The 26,216-nt window shown below is 46.7% G+C and overlaps 1 protein-coding gene across 3 annotated transcripts; it reads left to right on the top strand.

The window, feature by feature from the left end:
* The first annotated feature begins 1,132 nt into the window (after positions 1–1,132).
* On the top strand, positions 1,133–25,621 carry GCGR (glucagon receptor). Of its 3 annotated transcripts, none has more exons than XM_027850272.1 (15): positions 1,133–1,339; positions 11,965–12,026; positions 12,196–12,342; positions 12,469–12,571; positions 13,485–13,592; positions 13,701–13,822; positions 13,907–14,013; positions 15,244–15,400; positions 16,879–17,038; positions 17,203–17,263; positions 18,052–18,121; positions 21,290–21,378; positions 22,435–22,573; positions 22,769–22,810; positions 23,456–25,621. In XM_027850272.1, the coding sequence occupies exons 3-15, from the start codon at positions 12,295–12,297 to the stop codon at positions 23,753–23,755; spliced, it is 1,506 nt and encodes a 501-aa protein (XP_027706073.1). In that variant the 5' UTR covers positions 1,133–1,339; positions 11,965–12,026; positions 12,196–12,294; the 3' UTR covers positions 23,756–25,621. The 3 variants fall into 3 exon arrangements, with proteins under 3 accessions (XP_027706073.1, XP_027706075.1, XP_027706074.1); XM_027850274.1 differs by having other exon boundaries at positions 12,182–12,342; XM_027850273.1 differs by lacking the exon at positions 1,133–1,339 and adding an exon at positions 1,649–1,709.
* Positions 25,622–26,216: the final 595 nt, after the last annotated feature.

Below are 26,216 nucleotides of genomic sequence, written 5' to 3'. Positions count from 1 at the left end.
AGCCTTGGCTCTGCTAACGACAAACCCTGGGCTTGTCATTTCCCTTATCTGAGCCTCAGTTTCTCCCTTTGTAAAGTGAAAGTAACACCTGCATTCTTCACCTTGATAAAATGGAATTAATGATACTTGCATCACCAGGTCCTATCCCAGATAGGCCTTATCATCTGTGTGACCCTGGGCAAAGCATTTAACCTGTCTGGGTCTCAGTTTCCTTAAATGTAAAATAAGGACCTCTAAAGATCCCTTCTATCATTATCCTTCCATGAAAATGGAGCTAATAATATCCTGTTTTCCTCCCTAAAGTCTTGTGAGAAGTAAACGAAATAAGACCCGTGAAAGTGGTAAATCTTAAAGGACTGAATAAACGTGATGGCTTGCAATTGTTATTATCATGAGACCTTTGGTCACCTGAAGTCGAATGTAGTGTGAAGAGGGTTAAAAAGACAGAGAGATGGAGGAGGGAGGAAGTGAGTAAGGGAGAGAGGCTTTAAGACAAATTTTGCCTCTTTCCCAATTGGACTTGGGGCCAGCCCTGGATTCTGGGGACTAGGAAGCAGCTCGTTTTCCTAGGGGTTTATGTCCACCCACCGGCCATCCTGTGCCCCTCACCATCATCCAGCAGGACTCTAGTCCCACTTCTGCTTCTCTCCCACGCCCACCCCATTCGTTCTCCATCACCTCTGTTTGAGCTATGGTGTGGTCAGCAGGGGTTCATAATTACTCCTCGTCATTCACTAGCAGTGGCTGCTGATTAGTAAGGGGTCAGCTTCTTCCAGAATTTCAAACAGCAAATCAGGCCAGACCCCCTGGGAAGAGCTAATGATCAGAGAGCAGCGGTAGGAAGATGGCCCCGGAGGAGGTGATTGAATGAATGATTAATAATACCCCGAACATATCATTCCTCCTCCACAGGCGCCCTCGCACCCACATTTCCATCACCCCTGGCTCTGGTTAGGGGAAAAACTTAAGAGTTTGCTCGCAGAGACTCAGGGGGATCTGGCAGCAGAGGGTCTGGGACTGGGGTCTCGGACTTCAGGAGCCGCCTGGCGGGTGACGCTATCCGGGTGGAGTAGGGGGGAGGCGGCCCCTAGGGACGTCTCCTCCTCCTGCTCCCCCTCCTTTTGCAGCCACGGCCACCACTGCAGCCACCGGTTGTCGCGGTCTGGAAAGTTTGTGCTGAGCGCCAGGGAGTCGGGAGCAGGGATCCCGAAGCCCCATCTCGAGGTTCGGTGACCAGAAAAGCCGAGATCCAGCCCCCGCCCTAGGACCACGGGGAAGAGGACCAGGCGCAGGACCTCCGGGAGCCAGGAGGCTCACGGTGAACACCTGCTTGCGGCTGGTAGGATGAGCCGCGGAGAGGGGCAAAGAGGGGGCGGCCGCCCAGCCAAGTTGGGGAGGCAGAGAAAGGGGTGAAGGGGAGGAGAGGAGAGGAGCAGAGAAGAGGAGAGAAGGGACACTAACAGACCGTGGAGAGGGGTGGAAAAGACAGGAGAAGGAATAGACATGGAAGGGGAGAGAAAAGCAGAGAAAAGAAGAAGTAGAGGAGAATAGAAAAGGAAGATGATAATAAAGAAGGAAGAGAAGTGAGAAGAAAGGGAAATAGAGATAGGGAAGAGAAAGGGAAAGAGGAAGGAAGGCAGTGGTGGCTGGGGACAGAGGAGAAGAGAAGAGACAGGGAGATTAAGGTGGGGACGCGAGCAGTAAAGGAGGTAACTGAGGAGGTGGGGGGGGGGGATCTGCTAGTGAGGATATGTGCCCACACCGGACTCCAGTCGATATTTTTCCATTCCAACCATTTTCCTCTTAAGTCCTAGGGCTGAGATTGTCTCTCCTTCCAAATCTCAGGGGCATTCAGGCTGACCTCTTCAACCAGTTCCATACCACATTTTTTAATTAGCTCCAGTCCCCAAAGCTCCCCTGGGAATAATAGTACCCTCTAATTCTTGCCAAGACCGGGGGAGATAATGCTGTTACTTTTCTGACAATCCACGCTTCTCCAAGAGCCTGGGCTCCCCGTCTGTCCCTTGCTTTCCTGGGACTTTTTTTATTCTTGCTCTTAACTAGTCCTTGGAGGTTGCTACCTGATCTGGGGGTTGGGGTGGAGGGATAAGTGGGGAAGGGGGTACTGCCAGTAGCCACTGTTTTCTCCTTCCGTCCACTACACCCTAGTCCCTCACAGTCCCCGTTCTCCTAGGCCTTTGCCCGTTTTTTTGCCATACACATACACATACATGTTTACACACACAGAAACACACACACACTCAGAAAACACTATTTTAAAACACCATCTGGCCTTTCCTGCTATGCATACACCGTTCACACTCATCCACATACACACACAGAGGCTTTTGCCCCAATAACCTCACCTTTCCTCTGTCCATCCCTAAAGGTGGTGAGGTAGGGGTGAACAGAGCCCCAATAGTAAATCTCTCCCTTGCTTCCCATCAGCAGATCCAGGGATCTGTGGTAGACTCCACTGGGCCCCCTCCCACTTCCTGAAGTGGTTGGTTGGGGGCAGTCACCTCAGTTGCTGGGAACCAGATGTTATTTGGCCCCCAGAGTAAAGGCCATTGTCCTCTGGCATCACTGAGCCTTTCTATAATCCTGTGAGAGGGGAAGGTGACATTAAGTCTCCTTAGGCAAAATTTTCCTTTCCTTAAGTTGCATTTGACCTCTGACCCTCAGTGCCCAGGTTTCTCCACTCTGGGGGACTAACTAGCCTGAGGCAAACCTCTCTTCTAGAGGGAAGGGAGATGAGCCAGGGTGGGAGTCAGACCCTGGTCCCCTGGCTGCCCCAAAGTCCTTATTTGGAACCTTCTGTAGGCTCCAGGAATCTAGTTGTGTCAACACTGCATGAGGCTGTGTTCTGGTGCCCTCAGGGCTATGACCTTCTGCTGCCTGCTGGGTTTCACACAAACAACACCCCCCCCCCCCCAACACACACACCCCTTGAACTTCATCTTCCCTTCTAGGAGCCCCTGGGAAAGGGCTCTGGGTGCCTACCATGGGGTGGGAAACTTCTAATATTTGCCTACCTTCCCAGATCCATGTTATGCTTCTGCCTGCTGTCCCCACCCCTGCTTTCCTCCACCGTTCCCTCCCTCTAACCCCCCAGTCACCTTGAAGGTCTTGCTGCTGCTGCTGCTCCCGATCTTCTGGAGCATCCTTGGGAGAAATCAGTGTGATGGCCCCTCTGAGCTCTGATACCTTAGTTACCTTAGTTCAGCCGGGCCTGAATACCCAGTGGGAGGCCTGGGCACTGGCCAGCCCAGAGAGACTCTAGGAGCAACCATGCATGAACCTGTTCGGCCAAGCGTGGACACGGGCGTGTGTGTGCAACTGTGTGTAGGGGGTGTGGGTGTGAAAAGCTGGGCACGCGGCCAATCACACATGCTTGTGAATGGTGCCTCTTCTGTACTTAAAATCAGGTGGGCATGAACAGATACCGAATGCATCCTTCCTCTCGTCTTCCTTAGTTTTTTCCCTGGTCCAGTCCTTAAAGGCTAGTGCTTGGAGGGAGCCTGGGGCAGCTGGATGGCACAATGGCTAGAGCGCCTGGCTGGGAACCAGGAAAATGAGTCTTTTTGATTTCAAATCTGGCCTCAGACACTTAGTAGCTGTGTGATCCTGGGCAAGTCACTCAACCTGGTTGCCTCAGTTCCTCATTTGTAAAATGAGCTGGAGAAGGAAATGTCAAACCACTCCACTATCTCTGCCAAGAAAACCCCAAATGGGGTCACGCAGAGTGGGAAATGACTGAGATGACTAAACGACAAAAAGCAATGGCCACCATTCCCTCCTTCATGCCCCTGCATCCTAGCCGTCTAGGCTCTTCTCTGCCGGACTCACTCCCAGACACAAATACATGCATACATTCAATCAGCAAAAATTGATTAAGCTGCTTTGGCACTCTTAATAAATGGCTAGGGAGACAAAGACAAAAAGTGAAAAAATTCCCTGCCCTCAAGTGGATTACAGTCTAACTGAGGAAGACAAACTGTACATACCAAAAAAAAAAAGATACACTTTTTGAGCACCATGTAGCATTCTTCACATGCATCTCATACACACACACACACACACACACACACACACACACACACACACACTTTTTGTCCTAATAATGCCCTCAGTGCCTGGCAATACAAAAAAAAAGAGAAAGGTGCCAGGAAGAACAGACGATTCTGGGGTCTTGGGTCTTCATAGGCCCTAGTAACCTCCAAACCATAGGTCAGCTTACTGTATAGCCCACCGTGGTTAACCATGAATTACCTTATAGCCCTCAAACATCTTGAGCCTCCACCCCAAAAGTTATTTTTTATTTTGTTTATTCATTCATTAATTTATTCATTTTATAACCATTCATTATCACTCTCTCCCACTGCCTCCTCAATTGAATAATTAAAAAAAAACTCATGATAAATATGCACATTCCAGCAAAACAAATTCCCCCACATTGACTTTGTCCAAAAATGTATATCTTATTCTGCACTTTAAGTCTATCACCTCTCTGGCAGGAGATGGGTGACATATTTCATCTTTAAGCCTCTGAACTCATGATTTATTATTACATTGATAAGAGTTCCACGGTTTTTAAAAGTTGTTTTTCTCAATAGTGCTGTTATCATTGTATAAATAATAGTTCTGCCTACTTCACCCTATGCCAGTCCATAGAGGTCTATGAACAGTAGCTTCCCAAACTGTCCATTTCATAATTTCTCACAACATGAGTATATTTATTCCATTACATTCATATCCTAGTTTGTTTTGCCATTCCCCAATAGGTGGCCAAATAAGTTTCTAATTTTGGCTACTATGAAAAGAATTGCTATAAGTATTTTTATACATATGGGTCCTTTTTCTCCTTTTTTGATCTCTTTGGGGTGGCATAATTAGGTCAAGGGGTATACGGTAGAATACAGTAGGGTTGTAGTTCCAAATTGCTTTCCAGAATGGCTGGACAAGTTCACAGCTCCAACAGTGTATGAATGTACAGCCCCTCCACCACTTATCATTACACTCTTTTGTCATCTTTGCAGATCTTATGGATGTGAGGTGGAAACTCAGAGTTGCTTTGGTTTTCATATCTCTAATGTTAGTGGTTTGGAACAGTATTGATAAACTGGATTTGATGTTTTGAAAATAGCCTATATCTTTTGGCCATTTACCGGTTGGGGAAGGGCTCTTAGTCTTCTAAGTTTGAATCAATTCCTAAAGGATTTTCATCTGAAATGTTCAGCCGAGATTTGGTATCAAAATTACACTGGGGGCAGTTTACCTTCAGAAGGAGCTCACTACCTTGGCGAGGAATACAGAAAGGGAACTAAGCCTCTGTCATTCAAGTGAGTAGGGAAAGAGGGGAATAAAGTGGGGAAATGATATTCCTGGAAATTTGACCAATGGGTACACAGTGGCCTTGGAGTTATTTGCATGGTGCTAGCTCATTGGTTCCAGTGTGGTCAGTGTTGGTCAAATGGGATTAGTTGCCACTATGATGTCATTATTAGAATGACAATTTTGCCACATTTTTCAGACCAAACAGAAATCTCATTATTCAATTTTCCCACTCTTACAGTCATTCAGAAAACCAACTGGTAGCAGAATGCATGAGGCAGGAGTGACTTGTGAGTGAATTTGGGCAAGTCACTTAACTGTGCCTTAGTTTCCTCATCTGTAAAATGAGGTGGCTGGATTTGGTGGCCTAGAAGGTACCCTTTCAGTTCTAAATCAATAATTTTACAATCCAACCATCTGAGCCAGATTCCTTCTTCCAGCCACATTTCTTCCTCCTATTTACCCTACTCCCATCCCCTGGGTTAAGTGGATCTAGAGAACCTTGCCAGGGCCTGGCATGAGCTTGGGACTGGTGCTGCCAAGCCCTTGATGTCAGGTTCCTTGGAATCTGAGAAGGTGAGAGTATATGTGCTGGGCTGGATGGGCCAGAGCTGTGCCCTTGCCACGTTACCCCCTCTGCCTGGGGGCTTCTCTGACTTCAGTGCCAAGAAACTCAGCCAGAACCACGTATGTCCTGCTAGAGAAGAGGGAACCTCTCCTCCTGGCACTTGCCATTGGCTGGCATGTTCCTCTGCCAGATACACTGGCGGCCTTGGCATGGTACCTGCAGGCCTTAGTAAGGAGGGATGCGACCCAAGGACGTGTGGCCACGATGGTGTTTTCCGTGATTTCAGGCCATCTGGTCCAGACTGGCTTCCCTTCCCTGGCTAGGGGTCAGGTAGCAAGGCAGAAGTGGACACCCAAAGTGTCTATTCCTCTTCTCCATACTTCAAGCCTTCTGGCCCTAATCATACTACCTCCCTTGTGATGCTCTGGAGACATCTTGGTCTGGGCAGCCCAAGGCTGGACAGTGTGTTAATATCAGAGAAAAGACAGAACCCAAGGTTTCCTGATTCCCAATCCCATGCTCTTTGAGCTCAACCCCTCTTCCCAAGCATTTTTCTCCCTCTTTCTGCCCCAAATTGTTCTCTGCAGAGGCTGAGACTGCCACCTTTCTTCCTTTTCCTATTCCCCAACATGCCCCCCACACCCCTAAGATCCATCTCAAAATGAGAAGCCCAGAGACTAACCCTGCCCTCCCTGGCCTTCCCAGCTACCCAAGCCAGGGCTGGTCTCATAATGGGGAGCTCTGTGGTACCAGTAACCACCTTGACTCTGACTTAGGAACTTTTCCCCAGAGCTGTCCAGGAGGCTCTGTGCTTCTCCCCAGCAAGCTAAAAAGAGGCTTCTCTTTATTCTTTCCCCTTCTTCCTTCTCTTCCTATCTCTCTCTGGGTCTTTCTAGCACTGATCTGGTACTCTCTTTAGCCATTGTCCCCAGTCCTCATATTCCTCACTGTCCTATTCCTAGCTCCTCTTTCTCCCTGCCTAGCTTACTCAGTCCCTCCATTCCAAGCCCCACCTTCACCTACTTGACTCTGTCCACCCTAAATTGGAGGAGATTATAATAACAGAAAAAAGATAAGATAGGGTGGGTAGGTAATGTGGGGTACAGGCTAAGGACCTTAACCAGATAGTCCTGCCAGGCCCCAGAGCCTCTGCCTATTCTGGCCAATACCCAACACCCCACTTTTCCCATGTCAAGAGCTCTGAGGCAGACCCCTAATGTCCATGCCTTTGCATGGTTAGAAATTGGGGTTAGAGCTTTGCTAGAACAGGTAGTGAGGGCATTGGTTTAATTGTAAGAACCCAGCACTGTAACAACCTGAGCATCATCACAGCTACGTGCACTGGAGAATTCCCATAGGGACATTCCTGTGAAGTGGGTATTCCCAACCCAGGGGACAGAGAGGACCAGGAAGGTCTGTTCCCAGTCCCTTATTGATTCTGGTTTACAGAATCCCGATGAAGCCAGGCATGTATTGACCTGAGAAGCCAAAGCAGATTGAGCTGTCTGATCAGATGTCAGGATGAGATCAGGTGCCCACTGGTCCTCTCTCTGCCCACCTGCCAGCTTGGCCCTTCCCACCCCAGAGCCTAGGGGATTCAAAGCCTCCTCATTTGACAGATGAGGAAACTGAGGCACAGTTAAGTGACTTGCCCAAGTTCACTCAGAAGTCACTCATGCCTCATTCAGTCTGGGTAAGTAAATGGGCATTGAGGACGAAATAGACAGAAGAACCAGAGTCTGGTGACCTCATTGCTTCTGTCTGTCCCCCAACCCTGACTTGCTCTCTCGTCTTCTTTCTCTGTCCTTTACTTTCATCTCAGCCTTGCTTTCCCTACTGCCCTCAACTTCCCAACTTGTTCCATCAGAGAGTCTTCTTTTTTGGGGGGGTGGGGCGCTAGGTGGGGTTAAGTGACTTGCCCAGGGTCACTCATCTAGTAAGTGTTATGTGTCTGAGACCGGATTTGAACTCAGGTTCTCCTGAATCCACTGCACCATCTAGCTGCCCAGGGAGTCTTCTTAATAGCCTTCCCCCATCATCCTTCTGCATTCTCTGTGGAAATATCTTTGGGGTTTAGGACTGGGACTAAGGATGCTTGGGTCCTGTTTCTCACTCAGCCCCAATAGCTGGGTCCATTCCATAGGGGCAGGGTTCCCAGGGAAGTGAGAGGTCCCTGGGGCTGGGGAGATGAAGGGTTCATGACTATAAAGGATCATAGATTTAGAGATAGACTAATCTCCTGGTTGTTGTGAAGACAGAATGAGATAATATTTGCAAAGCACTTTGCAACCCTTATAAACACTAGCTATCACCATTTTAATAAATTTTAATTTTAAAATTAAATATTTTTAAAGATTAAAATTAATTAACATTTAAAAATTTTAATTAATGTTTATTGATGGACTGATTCACCATTTTACAGATGAGGAAACTGAAACCCAGAGAAAGCGATTAAGTCACTTCCCCTCCAAGTTCCCATCAGTAGTAAGTGGCAGAAGGAAGAGTTGAATCCAGGCCACATATCTCCAAATCCAGAGCTCTTTTCCCTGTGCCACATTGCTTCTGCTAGAAAACAGCGTGACACCGAGTCTAGCTGGCATGGCACCTCCCAGGGTGGCTATTGACAATTATGGTTCAGATGCACCGGCATCCCAGAGATGCTGCCTTATGGGGGAGGGAGGAAGGCTGGTGTGGTTAGTTGGACTTCCATCCTCTCCAAGTTTTAACTTGGGAACAACTTCACAGCCCTTGGCTAAACTCAGGACTCACCTGTCCCTTAGAGAAAAAGAGCCTTGCTTCATTTCCGTCTTTTTCCTGCTCCTCTGCCTCCTCTCTTCCCTTATGGGTTGGAAAGTGTTTGGGCTTCTGTGCTGTCCTGATAGCCCTAGCATTCATGTCCTGTCCTGTGAGTCCTCCTCTTGTTAGCAGAGGACCTTAGTATAATATATGAGTTGGAGAGAGGCAGTCCCTGTACTTAAAATATAGTAGTTTGGATATGTGTATATGTGCGCACATGTACACACAGAGGGAATTTTTGTTGTTGCTCAGTCATTTTCAATCACATCTGACTTTTTGGGACCCCATTTGGGGTTTTCTTGGCAAAGATACTGGAGCGGTTTGCCATTTCCTTCTCCAGCTCATTTTACAGATGAAGAAACTGAGGCAAACAGGGTTAAGTGACTTGCCCAAGGTCACACTAGGAAGTATCTGAGGCTGGATTTGAACTCAGGTCTTCCTGACTTCAGGCCTGGTGCTCTATCCATCCAATCACCTAGTTGCCTGTGCTGAGAATACATAGAACCAATGACCCTAGTCCAGTTCCCACATCTGGCAGGTTGGTTGCCCATATCCCTTCTATAGCCAGGCAGGGCAAAAAGTGCAGTTTGGGAGTTCCCTCGCTCCTAACTGGGAGATCCCAGCACAACCTCTAGCTTCCACCTGGTCGGTGAGGGGAGATATGGCTGTCCAGCTGCAAAGACCGCCTCGCTAAATATGGTGGGCAGGCCCTGGAAGACGGCTGGGACTCTGTGATCAATGGGGCACCCTCCCTGGGAGGTCTCCTACAGCTGCTTGCTGCTGGGGGTCACAGTCATCCAGCCGAGATGATTTTCCCAAAGGCTAAAAATAGGTAGGGAAGGAACAGGGAAAGGGCAGCTTCCAGTCAGGAACCCAGACCCTGGCATCACCCCACGGGACAGGAGCAAGGAGAGAAAACTGTGCTGGTGCCCTCTCTAGCTTCAAAGAGGAGATCAGAAGGAAGGAGGGATCCTGTATCTGTGCTTGGGGCATCAGAGAAGAAGCCGTTTCTGCCTGTTGTCCTAGACAAGGCAGGGAGGGGGGCAGCACACTCCTTGCAAAATAACAGAGCGGCCCTTGATAAGGAATCCATGAATATGGCTGATACTTTCCCCCCCCAATATGAGTCCCTGCCACAGCACGAGAGCAGCCTGAGAGGCACTTAGCAGAGGGACAGCTCTCCTTTGAGGTATGCATGGAGAAAGAAGGGAGGGAAAGCTGGTGACAGCTTCTGGAGCTTTGGGAGTCTGAGGGAGAGCATTCAGAAATATGCTTCAGCCTAGGGCGTAGGGGGTAGGGGGAAATTGTGAACTGAATGGACTCTTTGTTAGTTAAAAGACAAATCCCAAAGCCTGAATCAGCTATAGAGGAATTAACTGTTTTTTTGAGGTGGGGATTGGTGCTTTGCTTGGCAGATCCCAAGGAGTGCAGGTGACCCACTAAGTACTGACATCTAGCGAATGGGTCAGGCATTGGAAGATGATAGGGAAAGCTCGGTAATTCCCCACTGGTCACCCAGACCTATGGACAGACAGCCACCCCAACCCTAACCCTGCACTGAGTTATTGGGAAGGGGTGGAAGAGAGTATCCTCACAATCATTTGGGCATTATTATCATCCCCTGTTTATAGAGGAAGAAACTGAGGCACAGAACATGAAGCAACTTGCATCCCTAGGGAGGCAGTGGGGGCAAGAAGAGAGACAGAAGTGCCAGTGGCTGGGCCCCACCCCCTCCAATAGAATTATAGCAACCCCTTCCATGTAGAAAGCATTTTAAATTTGTCATTGCTCGTTCCGTTATTTCCTCATAGTAATCCTACAAGGCAGGTAAGAAAGGTGCTATTGTCTTTTATGGATAAGGAGGACTAGAGGGGGCGAGTTTAGACTCTGTCTTAAAACAGGGATTTTTTTTTTTTTGGCTAGTCAATGGGGTTAAGTGACTTGCCCAGGGTCACACAGCTAGTAAGTGTCAAGTGTCTGAGGCTAGATTTGAACACAGGTCTTCCTGAATCTGAGGCTGGTGCTCTATCCACTGCGTCACCTAGCTGCCCCTTTAAAGCAAGGATTCTTAACCTTGTTTATATCACAGACCCCTCTGGCAGTCCAGGGAAACCTTGTAGACCCCTTCTCAGAATAGTGGTTTCAAATGCATAAAATAAAATACATAAGACCACAAAGGAAGCCAGTTATATTGAAATACAATTATCAAAATATTTTTTAAAAATCCAATTTGTGATATAGTAATATAACTAGCAGCAGCCTAATATAACTACAGGAATTTTGAAGTAGCGATGAATATAAGTGATGTTTTGGGAGCTACAACAGCTGTAATTTGATAAGAAAAGAGCTGTGATTTCTATTGATGACAAAGTTGCAAATACTACTAATACTACTGTGGTTTGTTGCCTATATTTATCATTGAAAGATATGCTAAATTTCAGTTAGAGGTAAATGACAATAAAGGTGAGTTTTCCCCCTCATTTAAGTTCACAGACCCCTTGAAATCTACCCACGGACTAGGTAGTCTACAGACCCCAGGTTATATGAAATGGTGAAGAGTAAAGGGAGCAGAACCAAGAGAAAGTTGTATAGAGTAACAGCCACATTGTTTTAAGAATGATTTTTGACTAGGGGTAGCTAGATGGCATGATGGATAGAGCACCAGCCCTGGAGTCAGGAGGACCTGAGTTCAAATATGAACTCAGACACATAACACTCACTAGCTGTGTGACTCTGGGCAAGTCACTTAACCCCAACTGCCTCACAAAAAAAAAAAAAAAAAAAAGAATGATTTTGAGTGACTGGGTCATTTTGACTATTATAAATATACAAATTAAAAATAAAGGATGTATGAAGAAAGACACTGTCTGCATCCAGAGAAAGAAAAAGAAGTAGGTATAGAATAATTTTACACATATATACCTATTTGTGTCTAATGGTAGCCATTTAGCCAGGGGAAGGGAAGAAAAAAAGGGGGAAAAAAAGACATTTACATGATAACTATTATATATTTAAAAGGAATAGCCAGTTATACATAATAAATTTACAGTTTTATGTGCAATCACCTTTTTTATTATACTATGTTATCAAAATGCTTGTTTTATTCTATAAATTAAAAACTAAATAAATTTTTAAAAAAAGAAGAATCCCCGGCAGATCAGGGCATACATAGTTTAGCTGATGGCAAGGCAGGAACAAGACAGGTCTCCTGACTCTGAACCTTTGATTTTTTTTTCCATTTTAATTCAATTTTATTTTATTTCCAGGTCCACATCTATACCTCAATCTCTTAACCTGCACTCTGAGTTCATTCCCTTTCTATCAGGAGGTGAGTGACATGTTGCATCATGAGTCCACTGGATTGTAGATGGCCACTGTGTTGTCGGTCAGAGTTCCAAAGTGTTTCAAAGCTGTTTGTCTTTACAATATTTTTGTTATTGTATAAACACAGGTTCTGATAAACCTGTGATCTTTCCCCTAAAGCCTATTTCCTCTAGCCCCCAACAGGAGCCTAGATGCCCTTGGGGAATTTCAGTGGATAGTGGCCACAAGACCTCTGACCCCCATCCAGATGTGGGGAACAGCTGTCCAGAGGCATGCTTCTCACTCATGTCTCTCTGCTACTGCTGGTGGTCTCCTGTCAGGTGAGCCCTGTGCCTTCCTGCCCTTCTCCTCCCCACCCTCCACACCCCGGGCCCCTTTTTCTTGACTCACTATTCCTAGCATAGGTTCCTTTACCACTCATCTCTCCCTCTGTTCCTGTCTCTCAGCTGAAGGCTCCTTCTGCCCAGGTGATGGATTTCCTCTTTGAAAAATGGAAGAGCTACAGTGATGAGTGTCATTACAACCTGAGCCTACTGCCCCCTCCCACTGGTGAGGCACCCCTGCTCCAGGGTCACCTCTCCAGCATGACCCCAGGCCTTCCCTGGTTCTCAAGCTTTCTGCCCTGCCAGCCCCTTCAGGAAGCTGCTTGGCAAGGCAGCATGCATTTATTTTCTTTTAAAAATCAGCATTACAAGGGATAGCTCCCTAGTTAGGGGAATAGGGAGGGATGTAACTGGATGAAGATGACATTAAAAGTTTCATTCTTTTTTTAGTCATGTATGACTCTTTGTGACCCCATTTAGGTTTTTCTTGGCAAAGGTATTGGAGTGGTTTGCCATTTCCTTCTCCAGTTCATTTTACAGATGAGGAAACTAAGGAAAACAGGGTTAAATGACTTGCCCAGGTTCATACAACTAGTGCTGGATTTGAACTCAGGAAGAAGAGTCTTCCTGACTCCAGGACTGGCACTCTATTCACTGAACCACCTAGCTGCCCCCAACGTTAAAGGACAGAAACACAAATAAGATTTAAAAATAAAATAGGAAAAACATTTATTTAGCACCTGCTATGGGCAAGGAATCATGTGTAGGGCTTGGCTGTGGTATAAAAAATGAAAATGGATTCAATCCCTACCTTCAAGGAGTACAAGTTAGTAGGGCAGATAAGATATGGACACAAATGTTTACTGCACAAATTAGATCAGGATAAGTATAAAATCCCCAGGAATACTGTAAAGAAAGGAAGAAAGGCCCACACCTTCTGCATGCCCACCTTCTTCATCCAGGCTCCGAGTCTTAGAAGAAAGCAGTTTTGGTGGCTGTGGGGTCAGGGCTGGCTACGCCTCAGATGAAGAAGGTTAACAGTCTCAAATCAGGGCAATTGGGTGGGATGAGAATAAGGGGGTGCAGGGCCAGAGCCACCCCCTTTCTTCTCCTCTTTGTCTGCCCTGCCCCACAAGCAGAGCTGGTCTGTAACAGGACCTTTGACAAATACTCCTGCTGGCCGGATACCCTCCCCAACACCACAGCCAACATCTCCTGCCCTTGGTACCTGCCTTGGCATCATAAAGGTAAACTTTGGGAACCCGAGGAAGGGGCTGCAGGGGCATGGGCATGTTGGGTGAAAGGTCTCACTTGAGAGGGGCCTTAACCAATGCCAGTGTGCCCCCTCTTTCTAGTACAGCACCGATTTGTCTTCAAGAAATGTGGACCTGATGGGCAATGGGTCAAGGGGCCCCAAGGCCAGTCCTTGCGCAATGCCTCTCAGTGCCAGATGGACATCAGTGAGATCTGGTCACAGGTCAGTGGGGAACCTTGGCTGGGGAAGGTGATCAGCTGGGAGCGCCCAGATGAGGCAAGCTCTTATGATACTCTTATTTCCCAGAACAAGTCTGCTCAGATGTACAGCAGTTTCCAGGTGATGTACACCGTGGGCTACTCAATGTCCCTGGGAGCCCTGCTCCTTGCCCTCCTCATCCTGCTGGGCTTCAGGTACCTGGGGAAAAACGGCCTGGGAACATGGGGGGATGGGCAAAGCTCTTGGGGCTCTTATGGGAAAGAGCAAGAGAGCCTGGAAAATCCCAGGAGGCTGGGGAACTATGCCATATAAATGGCAGCCTCAGGTTTGCAAAATACATATATTATTTGAAGCTTACAAAAAACATTAGGAATAATGCTAATGATACTGCTATTGTGCCCCATTTACAGATGGGGGAACTGAGCCACAGAACTGTCAAGTGACTTGCATCTTTATGAGGTCTCAGGAACTCTAGGAAGTTTCCAGGGAGTAGTCTTGGGGTTTCTGGTTGTCACAGAGGTTCTAGGGGTGGAGAGATGGAGACAATGGGAGGATTAGGGGGGACAATGCCAACAGTATCAAGGAGAACCATGGTTCTGAAGTTCAGACCTAGATCTGGGTTCAAATCTCAGCTCTTCTACTTACTATCCATGTGACCCAGAGTTGGTCACTCTCTGGGCCTCTCTAGGCCTCAGTTTCCTTGCCTGTAAATTGAGGGGCTTGGGGGCAACTAGGTGGTGCAGGGGATAAAGCACCGGCCCTGGAGTCAGGAGGACCTGAGTTCAAATCCAGCCTCAGACACGTAACACTTACTAGCTGTGTAACCCTGGGCAAGTCACTTAACCGGATGCCTCACAAAAATAAATAAATAAATACATACATACATAAAATAAAATAAAATAAAATAAATTGAGAAGCTTGAATGACCAAAAGACATTCAAATGGAGGTGACAATGAAATCCTAAATAATGAATGAGTCAAAGAACAAATCTTTTGTTGTTATTCATTCCTATCTGACTCTTTGTGACCCCATTTGGAGTTTTCTTGGCAAAGATACTGGAGTGGATTGCCATTTCCTTCTCCAGTTCATTTTACGGATGAGCAAACCAAGGCAAACAAGGTGAAGTGACTTGCCCAGGGTCATCCAACTAGGAAGTATCTAAGGCCTGGACCTTAGGAGTCTTCCTGACTCCAGGCCAGGGCTCTATCCACTGCACAACCTCAGCTGTCCCCCGTGGGAGTTATAGGGTGAGAAAGCCAACAGAGGAGTTCCAGCGTTTGGAGGCACATTTGGGGGGACAGAGTGAAGAGTTAAGGAAGATGAAGCAGATATTAGAAGGGGTGGGCAAGGAGTCTGGAGAGTGGCTGGACATCCAGTTTGAAAGAGCAGGTAGGGTTCTTTCATTTCTGTTCTTCCCCCACAGCAAGCTGCACTGTACCCGTAACTACATCCACATGAACCTGTTTGCCTCCTTCATTCTCAAGGCCAGCTCTGTGCTGGTCATTGATGCCCTGCTCAAGACTCGATACAGCCAGAAGATCGGAGACGACCTCAGTGTGAGCATCTGGCTCAGTGATGAGGTCAGTGTCTCTGGCCCGGCCCGGCCCGGCCCAGACCAGCCTGGCCTAGACTAGCCCACGCTGGCCTTTCTCTCTCCTGACCACTCCTGTTCAGTCTCCTTTGGTGGACTATGATCTGTGCCATGCTCCCTACTTGTGAGTGTGCCCTGAGGCTCTGTCCTGGACCCTCTCTCTTTCCCTTGGTGACCTCATTAACTCCTCTGGGTTCATTTATCCTCTCTATGGAAATGACTCCCAGATCTCCATAACCAGTCCTAGTCTCTTGTGGAATTCCAGTCCCGTGTCACCAATTGTCTATGAGGCATCTCCAATCGGATGTCTTGGAGATGTCTCAACTCAACATGTCCAAAACAGAACTCATTGTCCATCCCCCAAACCATCCCTCTTTGGAGCTTCCCTGTTTCAAACAAAGGCACAACTATCTTTCCATTAACCTAGGTTTTTGTGGTAGGCTTGCACCTAGATTTCATGCTCCTCAATTCTCACCCCACATAGCCAATCATTTGCCAAATCCCACCATTTCTTTCTCCACAACATCTCCCAGATATACCCTCCTACCTCCTCTTGTTCCCACACGTCACTCCATCTCTTATTTGCCTTTGCATTGCCTATCCTTTATACCGGGAATGTTCTTCCTTCTCTTGGAATCCCGAGTTTCCTATAAGATTCAGCTCAAGCACCTCCTTCTGCATGAGGCCTTTACTGGTCCTTCCTGCTGTTAGTACCTTCCCTTCCAGTGTTACCTAGGATCTGCTTTATACATTTCAAATATACATACATAGACACACACACACACACACACACACACACACACATACACACACACACACGGCTGGGGAAAGGGGGAGAAAGAGAGTACGTATTGTCTTATTAACTAGACTGTAAGCACCATGAAGGCAGGGACTATTTCCATTTTGCCTTTATAAACCTAGTACCTAACCCATAGTAGTTGCTTAGTAAGTTATTTCTTGATCTCTCCCAAGCCCTTCCCCTCTCCTCTAGTCAGCCTAACCCCAGAATTCCTTCAATCCAAATATAACCATTCAATCAACAAGCATTATTAAGCATCTACTGTAAGCCAAATGCCATATTAGATACTGGAGATACCAATGAAACAGTCCCTGCTCTCATGGAGCTTACATTCCATTAGAATTGCTTCCTTTCCTTGGACCCTGATGCAAACCAAGAATTCTTACCTTTAGAATCTCTTCCATCCTCCCCTTCATATAAGAAGATCCAGTTCTGGGATCTCCTTGGCCCTCCAGGCCCCCCACCAACCCCCAAGCCCCAATTTCCTCTTTTGCCCCCAGCATTGCTGCACTAACTTCCATCATCTCTCTTTTCTGAGATCTACCCCTGCTCTGATCCCCAAGTGAGGGTCACTCCCACCCAGGAAACTCCAGCCCGGAGGGTGGGTATGTATAAAACCTGGTATGGGGTATCCGTGGTGCCCACTCCCATGCCAGTCTATGTGGCAGGCGGTGGCAGGATGCCGAGTGGCCACGGTGTTCATGCAGTATGGCATCGTGGCCAATTACTGTTGGCTGCTGGTGGAAGGGGTCTACCTGCACAACCTTCTGGTGCTGGCTGTCTTCTCAGAGAAGAGTTACTTCAACTTCTACCTGGTCATTGGCTGGGGTGAGCAAGCCAGGGGTAACTGGAGGGGGGTGGCCAGAAAATGGGCCATATGGCAGGGGGCTGGGAGCCAGGGGCTGGGAGATTGTGGTGAGGATTCTGCAGTGGTTGAACCCTGGCTTCCGCAAGGAGGGGGCCAAATTTTATCTTATCAACTGTCTCCACAGGGGCCCCTATCCTCTTTGTCATCCCTTGGATTGTGGTGAAATTTTTCTATGAGAATATCCAGTAAGTACCAGAAACTAATGGCGGATAGAGGTGGAGAGCAGAGGGAGAGGGACCACAGGCTTCTGGGAGATAAAGGGTAGGGAAGGTTATATCCTGGAATGGGTGAGGGGTAAAGGTAAATTCAGGAGACATATGTCTCCAGAGGGGGACCCCCCCGCCATGAGCTCTGCCTTAGGAGGCCTCTTGGGTAGGGTATCAGAGCTTTTTACCTACAGGATGGAATCCCTCTGCCCCTCCAATTTCTAGACTTCTTTTCTTTACCTAGTTCACTCTGGCTATATGCCTTTGTTTTTGTGTAGTATCTGGGTACTACAACTCTGGGAGTGTTGAAGTATGGTGGGTAAGCTGATGTCTCTGGCAGTGAAGGTGTTTGTGTGTGTATTTGTGTACGGGCAACTGAATCTCAGGCTTGAAGTGTGTGTGACTGTGAGTGTACTTGTGATTAGGTATGTGACTGTGTCTGTGCTGATGTCTCATTGGTCACCTAATGACAGCAAAGGTAGTGTCTGTTTAGTCCCCGAAAAGGACTGGTTTCTGCATGCATGTGTAACATCTGGTACTTAATTTCACCTTTAACCCTCCCCTCCAGCTGTGTCTTAGACTGCCTACCTATAAGAATGTGTGTCTCTGGGTCCAGTGCCTGTGGGAGGTAGGAAGTGGGCTATGACTGGTTATTGATTCGTCCTGTGGAATGGACTGGATCCATGTTTAATCGCTGCCGGGTGGAAGAGGAATGGGACCTGGAAAAGACATCTGTCACCCCCACAGACATTCATCCCTTTTCTCAGGTGCTGGACCAGCAATGACAACATGGGTTTCTGGTGGATCCTCCGACTCCCTGTCTTCCTAGCTATCCTGGTGAGTAATAGCATCCTCCAACCCTCCAATTGATTCTTTGCTTCTCCTCTGTCACTTTTGCTGATTTGGTCAATAATTTGGCTAGCCCGGGGTGGGGAATCTTCAGCTTCAAGGCCACATGTGGCCCTCTAGGTCCTCAAGTGTGGCCCTTTGACGGAATCCAAACAAGCCTGAAGGCCACATGTGGCCTCCAGGCCACAGATTTCCCACCTCTGGGCTAGCCAGTCAATTTGTCAGCTAGACAGCTGGCTAGTTGGTCAACCAATCATAAGATTGTAGAATGTTAGAGTTGGATGAAAATTTCCAGATCATTTAGTCTAAGCTCCTAAAATATTGATGAGAAAATGGGCTGAGAGAGGCAATCATATCAAACCGATTTCCAACTTCCCCATTTCCATCAACAATGCCATCAGCCATCAAGGCTTGACACTACAGAGTGATATTTCACGGGTCTCTCCTTCCCCTTCCCTCCTTACATACAATCACCCAGTCCTATCAATTCTTCCTCCAAGATGCCTTTCAAGTCTGTCCCTTCCTATTTCTACCGTCATGACTTTGTCCCATTCCTGGACTACTGAAATGAATACTGTCCTGACTGACCTTCTCACTATTAGCTTCTCATCTCCACTTGATCCTTACCCAATTTCAAATTCATTTAAGTTATTTTTGTATATTACATCCCTACTCAAGACCATACCTGCGCTAGCTCCCCATTACTTACAGATTAAAGTTCAAATTCCTTGTGTTCATTCTTTACAATCTTTTTTCATGCTATTCCCCAACTTGATACTTCCCCTTACATTATCCGTGTTCAAATCTTCTTTATCTTTGAAGGTCCTATTTCTATATGAAGCCCTTCATGACTACCCCATTCCCAACCAATCTTGCCTTAACTTGTCAACACTTACCATATCAATCACATACTGTCTTTGACAGTCAATCTTTTGGTTGGTCAAGCATCCATTTGGCCAAGTAATCATTAAACTGATTGTGTAGTCAGGTTTTCAGATGGTTAACCATTCAGTTGGTTAGTAGGTTAACTTGTCAGTTGATTGTTTGATCAGCTAGTCAATTGGTAGGTCAAGTTGGTTGGCAGGTCAGTTGGTTAGTCCATCAGTTGGTTGACCAGGCAGCCAATCAATTGTTTGGCAATTCAGTTCATTAGTTGGTTGGTTGATCTGTCGGTCAGCTGGCTAGTTTAAGCTCAAATATAAGCCATAAAGAAGCCTTTACTGACCTGTATACACAAGCAGTGCCCCCTTTTAAGTTCCTCACATTTCACCATTCCACTGTATATTTTATTTACTTTTTTTTGTTTTGTTTTTATTTTTTGTTTTTGCAAAGCAATTGGGGTTAAGTGACTTGCCCAGGGTCACACAGTTAGTGAGTATCATGTGTCTGAGAGTGGATTTGAACACAGGTCCTCCTGACTCCAGGGCTGGTGCTCTATCCACTGCGCCATCTAGCTGCCCCCAGTTGTATACTTTAAAGAGACTCATTTTACACTTCCTACTGTCTTCAGCTCTTCATTCTTCCTTAGCAACAACCCTTTTGTTTGGCTGATCAGTTGGCTCGTAGTTCGTGATCAGTCAGTTGGTCAGTTGCTCACTGAGGCACTTAGTTAGTCAAAGGCAGCTGACCATTTGGTCTGTCTCTCACCCCTCATATCCAATTTGTTGCCAAAACTTGTCGATTTTACCTTTGCAAAATATCTTGAGTACACCCCCTTCTCTCCTCTGACACTGCCCACCATTCTAGTGCAGGACCTCATCACCTCATGCCTAGACTGTTAAAATTGTCTCTGGTGGGTCTGCCTGCCTCAAGTCTCTCCTCACTCCAATTCATCCTCCATTCAGCCATCAAAGTGATTTTCCTAAAGTACAAGTCTAACCATGTTACTCCCTACTCAGTAAATTCTGGAGGCCCCCTCTTGCCTCCAGGATCCAATACAAAATTTTCTGTTTGGCATTCAAAGCTCTTCATAACCTGCCCTCCCCACACATATACATACCTTTTCAGTCTTCTTACACCTTACACCCCTACAAATTCTTTTTGATCCAGTGACACTGGTTTCCTGGCTTTTACATGAACAAAACACTCTATCTCTTGGCTCCAGGCATTTCTCTGGCTGTCCCTCATACCTGCAGCACTCTCTCTTCTCTGTTCTGCCTACCACCTCCCTCGCTTACTTGAAATTCCAACTAAAATCCTTTCTTTTACTAGAAACCTTCCCCAACCCCTCTTAATTCCAGTTTCTTCCTTCTGTTAATTACTGTTAACTTCTGTAATTACTCCCATTTATCTTGTATATAACTTCCTTTGCATATATTTGTTTGCATGCTATTTCCCTTACTAGATTATAAGCTCTTAGAAGGAAGGAACTTTCTTTGCCTCTTTTTGTATTCCCAACACTTAGCACAGTGCCTGGCACATAGTAGGTTCTTAAGAAATGTTTATTGATTGGTCATTTGGTCCAGTCACTCAGTTGGTTGTCTGGTTACTTGGTTAGTCAGTAGGCCAAGAACACCATTTGCTAGCTATCTTTCTATGTGTGGAAACACTACGATAAGTGTTATGTGGAGATAAGAAGACAAGATTCCAGCCCTTTTAAAATAATAGAAGCAGACATGGAAATAATATTAGAGACACCTAGGAGATAGAGAAGCCAGGCTGAATGGTCAGAATGCTAACCAAACCCTTTAGAAATAAAAAATTTTAATTAAAAAATAAGCCACCGAACGCTCCCTTCTTGTGCCATGGTGGTTTTACAGAGTGGAAATCTGTTCTGATTAAAGCAGTACAGAGAGAGTGGAGTTTCACAAGACACAGACTAAGTTAGAGAACTATGATTATTTACAGTTTTCAGGGAAGGGAAGGGAATGTACATTTCTAAAGAGCCAGGCACTATGCTTAGCCTCTTACAAATATGATCTCATTTTATCCTCACAACAACCTTGCAAGGTAAGTGAGGAAAATGAAACAAACAGGGTTAAGTGACTTGCCCAGGGTCACACAACTAGTAAGTGTCAAAGGCTAGGTTTGGTTTCGGGTCCACTGGTGTGGTTCCACCATCTGCCTCTTCCAATTTGCAGAATACTGCAAGTATCAGGATTGGGAATGGGGAGTAACCCACTTTCCTTTCTGAGTTGTGACTGCCCTTCTCTACAGATCAACTTCTTCATCTTCATCCGTATCATCCAGATCCTCATCTCTAAACTTCAGGCCCACCAGATGCGATACACTGACTACAAGTTTCGGTGGGTGGCTGGCAGAGTGTGGGTATATGTGAGTATGTGGGTGGAGATTTGAACGTGCACAACTTACTAGACCCCAGCTCATTGCCCATTCCTTGCCTTCCATGGGGACAAGGGGCTAATATAGTAGCATTAATGATTATATTGATTAGGATGATGATGATGATGATGATGATGATGATGATGATGATGATGATAGGGATGGGGAGTAGACTTTTGCTTTCATTGGTTTAGGGAACTTCAGAGAGAGAGAACTCTCTCAGTCATTGCAGGTCAACACCTTCTCTGCAACTTATAAGCTTAGAGGTGTCAAAGGCAAAGGTATCAAACATAAAGCAATGCAGCCCATAAAAATGTAATTGGGAAATATTTAACAAAATAAATAAAATTCAGTAAAACCTAGATAATACCAAATTTCAAAACTAAGTCTATCTGTGACCCTCTGGGATCCTTGTGTATGGATTAATGATTTCCATTTCTATTTGAGTTGGACACTACTGAGGTGCACTAGGGCACTAAGAGGTTAAGTGATTTGTCCCAGGGTCACATAACCAGCACATATTAAAGGTAGAACTTGAACCCAGGTCTTTCTAGTGTTGGGGCAAATCATCTACTATGGCACCCTACTTCTCAGCCACCACTGATACTACCTTCCACATATTTATGTAGCACTTCACAGCTTATTCATAGTGCTTTCCTCACAACAATCCCATAAGGTAGATAGTAGAAGTCTTGTTATTCTTACATTATAGGTGAGAAAACTGAGTTTTATAGACGTTTAGGAAGGTGCCAAAGGGTATAGCCAGTAAGTAGCGAGACCAGGGCAGAAAGACACTTATTAATATTTCAGGAAAGCATTCAGTCAACCCCAAGGTGAAGCTATTGAGTTGGGAGGTAGCTGCTGGGAAAGTGGGGAAGTCCAGGTATGGCTTGGCCTTTGGGATCCCACTCTCAGAAGGATGACGTCTAGATCTTTTCTGCCTGCCCAGTTCTACACCACTGTCCACAGGGTGTGTCTGTGGCTCCATCCTGGGAGTAATTTAGTATCCCTTCCGGCAGGCTGGCCAAGTCAACGCTGACGCTGATCCCTCTTCTGGGCATCCATGAGGTGGTGTTTGCCTTCGTGACAGACGAGCATGCCCAGGGCACCCTACGCTCCGTCAAGCTCTTCTTTGACCTCTTTCTCAGCTCATTCCAGGTGAATATGCCTCTTGATACTCAGAGCCCTAATGCCCCCAAGCATGAGGACCAAAGCCAATTCAGGACTGATGCTCTGTCTCCCCTGTCCTGGACCTGCTAGGGTCCTTTTCTCCAGAGAATCTATGCTGGTGACAATGGAGAGAAGTGGGTGCTGCTCCTCTCTCCCCTGATTTGGCTCTCTCTTCTACACTAGGGCATGCTGGTGGCTATTCTTTATTGCTTTGTCAACAAGGAGGTAAGTGTGACAGTCTCAATCTGGGGACTCTTTCCACTTTCCATGTCCCCTATGTGAGGCCAGTCTAAGTATCTGTATCCACCCTGATGGGTAAGGAGCCAGGGAGAACCAAAGGTACTAAGCTGAGCACCAACTCTGGCATCTCACCCTCAATCTGGGCGCTGGCCCTGCTATTTATCAGAATAGACCTTTCAAGTTCAAGTTCAAGTGGCTCATAGAAGGCACAGCCCATGAGAGATGGAAGGGACCTGAGCCCAGGCCCCTTGAACAGAAGAAGAAATAGAGGCCCAGAGAGAGAAAGACACTTACTCCAGTGATAGAATTGGTTACAATGGAAGAGCCAGGCCTAGAACACAGGTCTCCTGGTTCCTGTCCAGTTGTCTTTCCAATGCTCCAACATGCAATGGCTTTCAATAAGGTCCCAGCTCTGGCTTACTCTGACCTCACCCTCCCACACTGCCCTCTGCCCATGCCAGCTGTGCCCTTGTAAACAAATTCTGATTCCAATGAATACATGTCACTGTACACACTTGTGCCCATATATATTCCTGCTGGGATTATCTTCTCCCAGTCCCATGGTTGTGGTATAACATGTTCCTGCCTCTGAGTATATATATGTGAGTATGCCCAATCACTGTCCGGCAGGTTCAGGCAGAGCTGATGAAGAGCTGGCACCGTTGGCAGCTTGGGAGGGCTCTGGAAGAGGAGCATCGCCATATGTGCAGCCATTTGAGCACTGGCCGGCCTGGGTCCACCTGCCCAGGGGAGAAGCGTCAGCTGGTAAGCTGTAGCAGCACCAGCAACGGGGCAGGAAGCAGTCAGTCAAACGCTCTAACCCAAAGCTCCTACCTTGAGAAGACTGGGGCCAGCCCTAGTGATCCAGGCACTGAGGGCAAGGGAATCCACCGTTATACCTTCTCTGGGGTGGCAGAGAGCAACTTCTGAGCCTTCTGTGTCAGGGAAGGGCTTCTGGACCCAGAACCTAGAACATAGAGCCTGGAGCCTGGAAGCTGGAGCAGCAGGTCAGGAGAAAGAGAACACTGCCATCTGAAACCTAGAAAGCCAAGGTAGCCCAGCTAGAGAGAGAGGATATTACCCAAAGGACTGGGAGGCAGCATGGTGCTGTGAAAAGACCACTCAGTTCAGGTTCTTGCTCTGTGGTTAATTAGCTGTGTGACCTTAGGCAAATATTTTCCCCACTCTGAATTTTATTTTCTACATTTGTAAATGGACTAAGTGATTTCCAAGGTTCCCTTCAGCTCTAACACCTAGAGTTTAGAGTCTGTAGCCCAGAATCTGGAGATCAGTGTCTGAGGCTGAGAGAAAGCCTGGCAGATGGAGAGAGGAGGGGTAGGAGAAGGGAAGCCGAGCATGTGCCCTGGTACCCCGCTGCCTGGGTACCAAGCAATGCTAGCTGTACTTTCTGTGGTGTTCACTCTCTTCCCTGCAGAAAAGAGCTGACTCACAGAGAATGTGAACCAACACCTCTACATGGAGTCATATCTGTGTAGCAGTGTTAAAGGGATGGTGTGGTATTTAACCCCTCCCATTTTCCCCTTACCCTACTACTGACTTGTTGCCCTGACAGGTTTTCCAGTGTAAATGCTCCTTCTCTATTCTGGGAAGTAGTATCAAAGGATCTGTAACTCTCCATATCTTTTTGCTAGCTCCAAGTCCCCAGCCAAAGACAGTACTTCTGGCAAAACACTTCAGTGTTATATTTATCTGTGTGTCTCTCCTGGGGATGTTTCCTCCTCAGTAGCTTCCTCACAACTATATTCCCAATAAGTACACATTGACTAGCAGATGAGGGGATTAACATGCAAAAACAATATATTAACATAATTAAGGTAATTAACATATAAAAACAACATGTTGTCTTTATAAAGACAAAATAAAGGTTTAAAGCAAAGTAAACAGACTTTCCTCATGCCCAGTGAAAAAACTCTGGGCTCATGTGAAAGAGCTCAAGGGGATATAAGATTACTGCCTTGGAATCAGTAACAGTGAAGGTAGAGGTTTGGAAAATTGGAAGGTTCAGCAACACAGCTTTTGTCCGGACATACCTGTTTGCCCAAGCAGCTTCATTCCCAGAGTTCTATCCCCTTTCTTCATGGTGGTTGCCTCTATTCGTACTCCCACTCTCCCCAGCTCTGCATAGTTTCTTATACCATCTCTTTCTCCAGCTTCATGAGTCTTCTACTGGTCCCTTCACAAAATGGGGCCTTTCAAGACTATTTTCCAGACTCAATGAACTGACTTCTCAATGTCACCCAGAGGTGTGGCCTGTCATTCTTCATACTATCACGTTGCTTCCTTTCTCTGATTCATTCAAGGGACCTCATAATTTGTACCTCATAAAGGGATTGCCCAGCACAGCCAGATTTTTATGCCTAGTTTCAATACCACCGGCCCTTTTTCTGTGATTAATTCTGTGAAAGACCAACTCCCTTATCTGCATTCCTTCTTCCTTCCCTGATGCTGTATCAAACTCTGCCCCAGATCCCAGGAACCATCCAATTGATCTCTGCACAGTTGGGCAGACAATGTGAACCAGTCAGCTATGGGGAAGTAGATGGCAGATAGACCTTGCATACATCCAAGGAGAAGAAAGCCCTGGATTCCAATGAGCATTTAGGGATCAGAGCCAGGCCCATGGTAAAGGGAGGATGAGGGAGGGGGAGAGTCAATATGTTGTGTATGATGTCTGTGTGTGTTTTTATGCATGTGTGTTGTCTTCATGTATATGTTCCTGCATGCATGTGAGTTTGTGTATGCTGCAAAATAAATAACTCCCACAGTTCTTCCTGATCTGCACTTTCCTTGTTTTCCTGGGGATGAGGGTGGAAGGAGGACAAGGGATGGTGACTTAAGATGAAAAGAAGAACCTTCACTCCCTATTTCAGGTTAAAGTCAGATGGGTATCACTATAATATTACCAAGCCCAGAAGAGTAGAGCAGAGGCTGACAGCGGGGGCCCATGCCAGGCTTCACTCAACAGCCTGGATCATTGGGGAAAAGGAGAAACAACTGCAGTGCCATGGAGGTGGCATCAGCTCCTGCCTCATTAGTGTCCCTTCCATAATGTTGGAGATGAGGAGCCTAGAAAGAAGAATATCAAAGATGGAGGGACCTCGTAGGCCAAAGAGGGTGAATGAGGATGTGGAATGTGTAGAAAAGGCCTTCAGGGCTTCAGGGACTTTGCCAGACAGATGCACCAACTTTCAGAAATAGCTGGGAGGGTCCAGTTTGTGCACCCCTGATTTGCTCCTCCAGAGAGACTGACACTAAGGTTGCTGTTATTGCTGCTTGTGCCACTGAGTTGCTGGACCAAAGCGGACCATGGTTGGTGAGCTAACCCCAGGACACTCAGAGACAATTTCCTTCCCCTATGACTCTGCCTCTG

The sequence above is a fragment of the Vombatus ursinus genome, unplaced genomic scaffold, assembly GCF_900497805.2.
Source record: "Vombatus ursinus unplaced genomic scaffold, bare-nosed wombat genome assembly UNPS02008996.1, whole genome shotgun sequence".
Classification (NCBI taxonomy): domain Eukaryota; kingdom Metazoa; phylum Chordata; class Mammalia; order Diprotodontia; family Vombatidae; genus Vombatus; species Vombatus ursinus.
The sequence above is the reverse complement of the archived record's forward strand: the minus strand, read 5'-3'. Positions and strand labels throughout refer to the sequence as shown.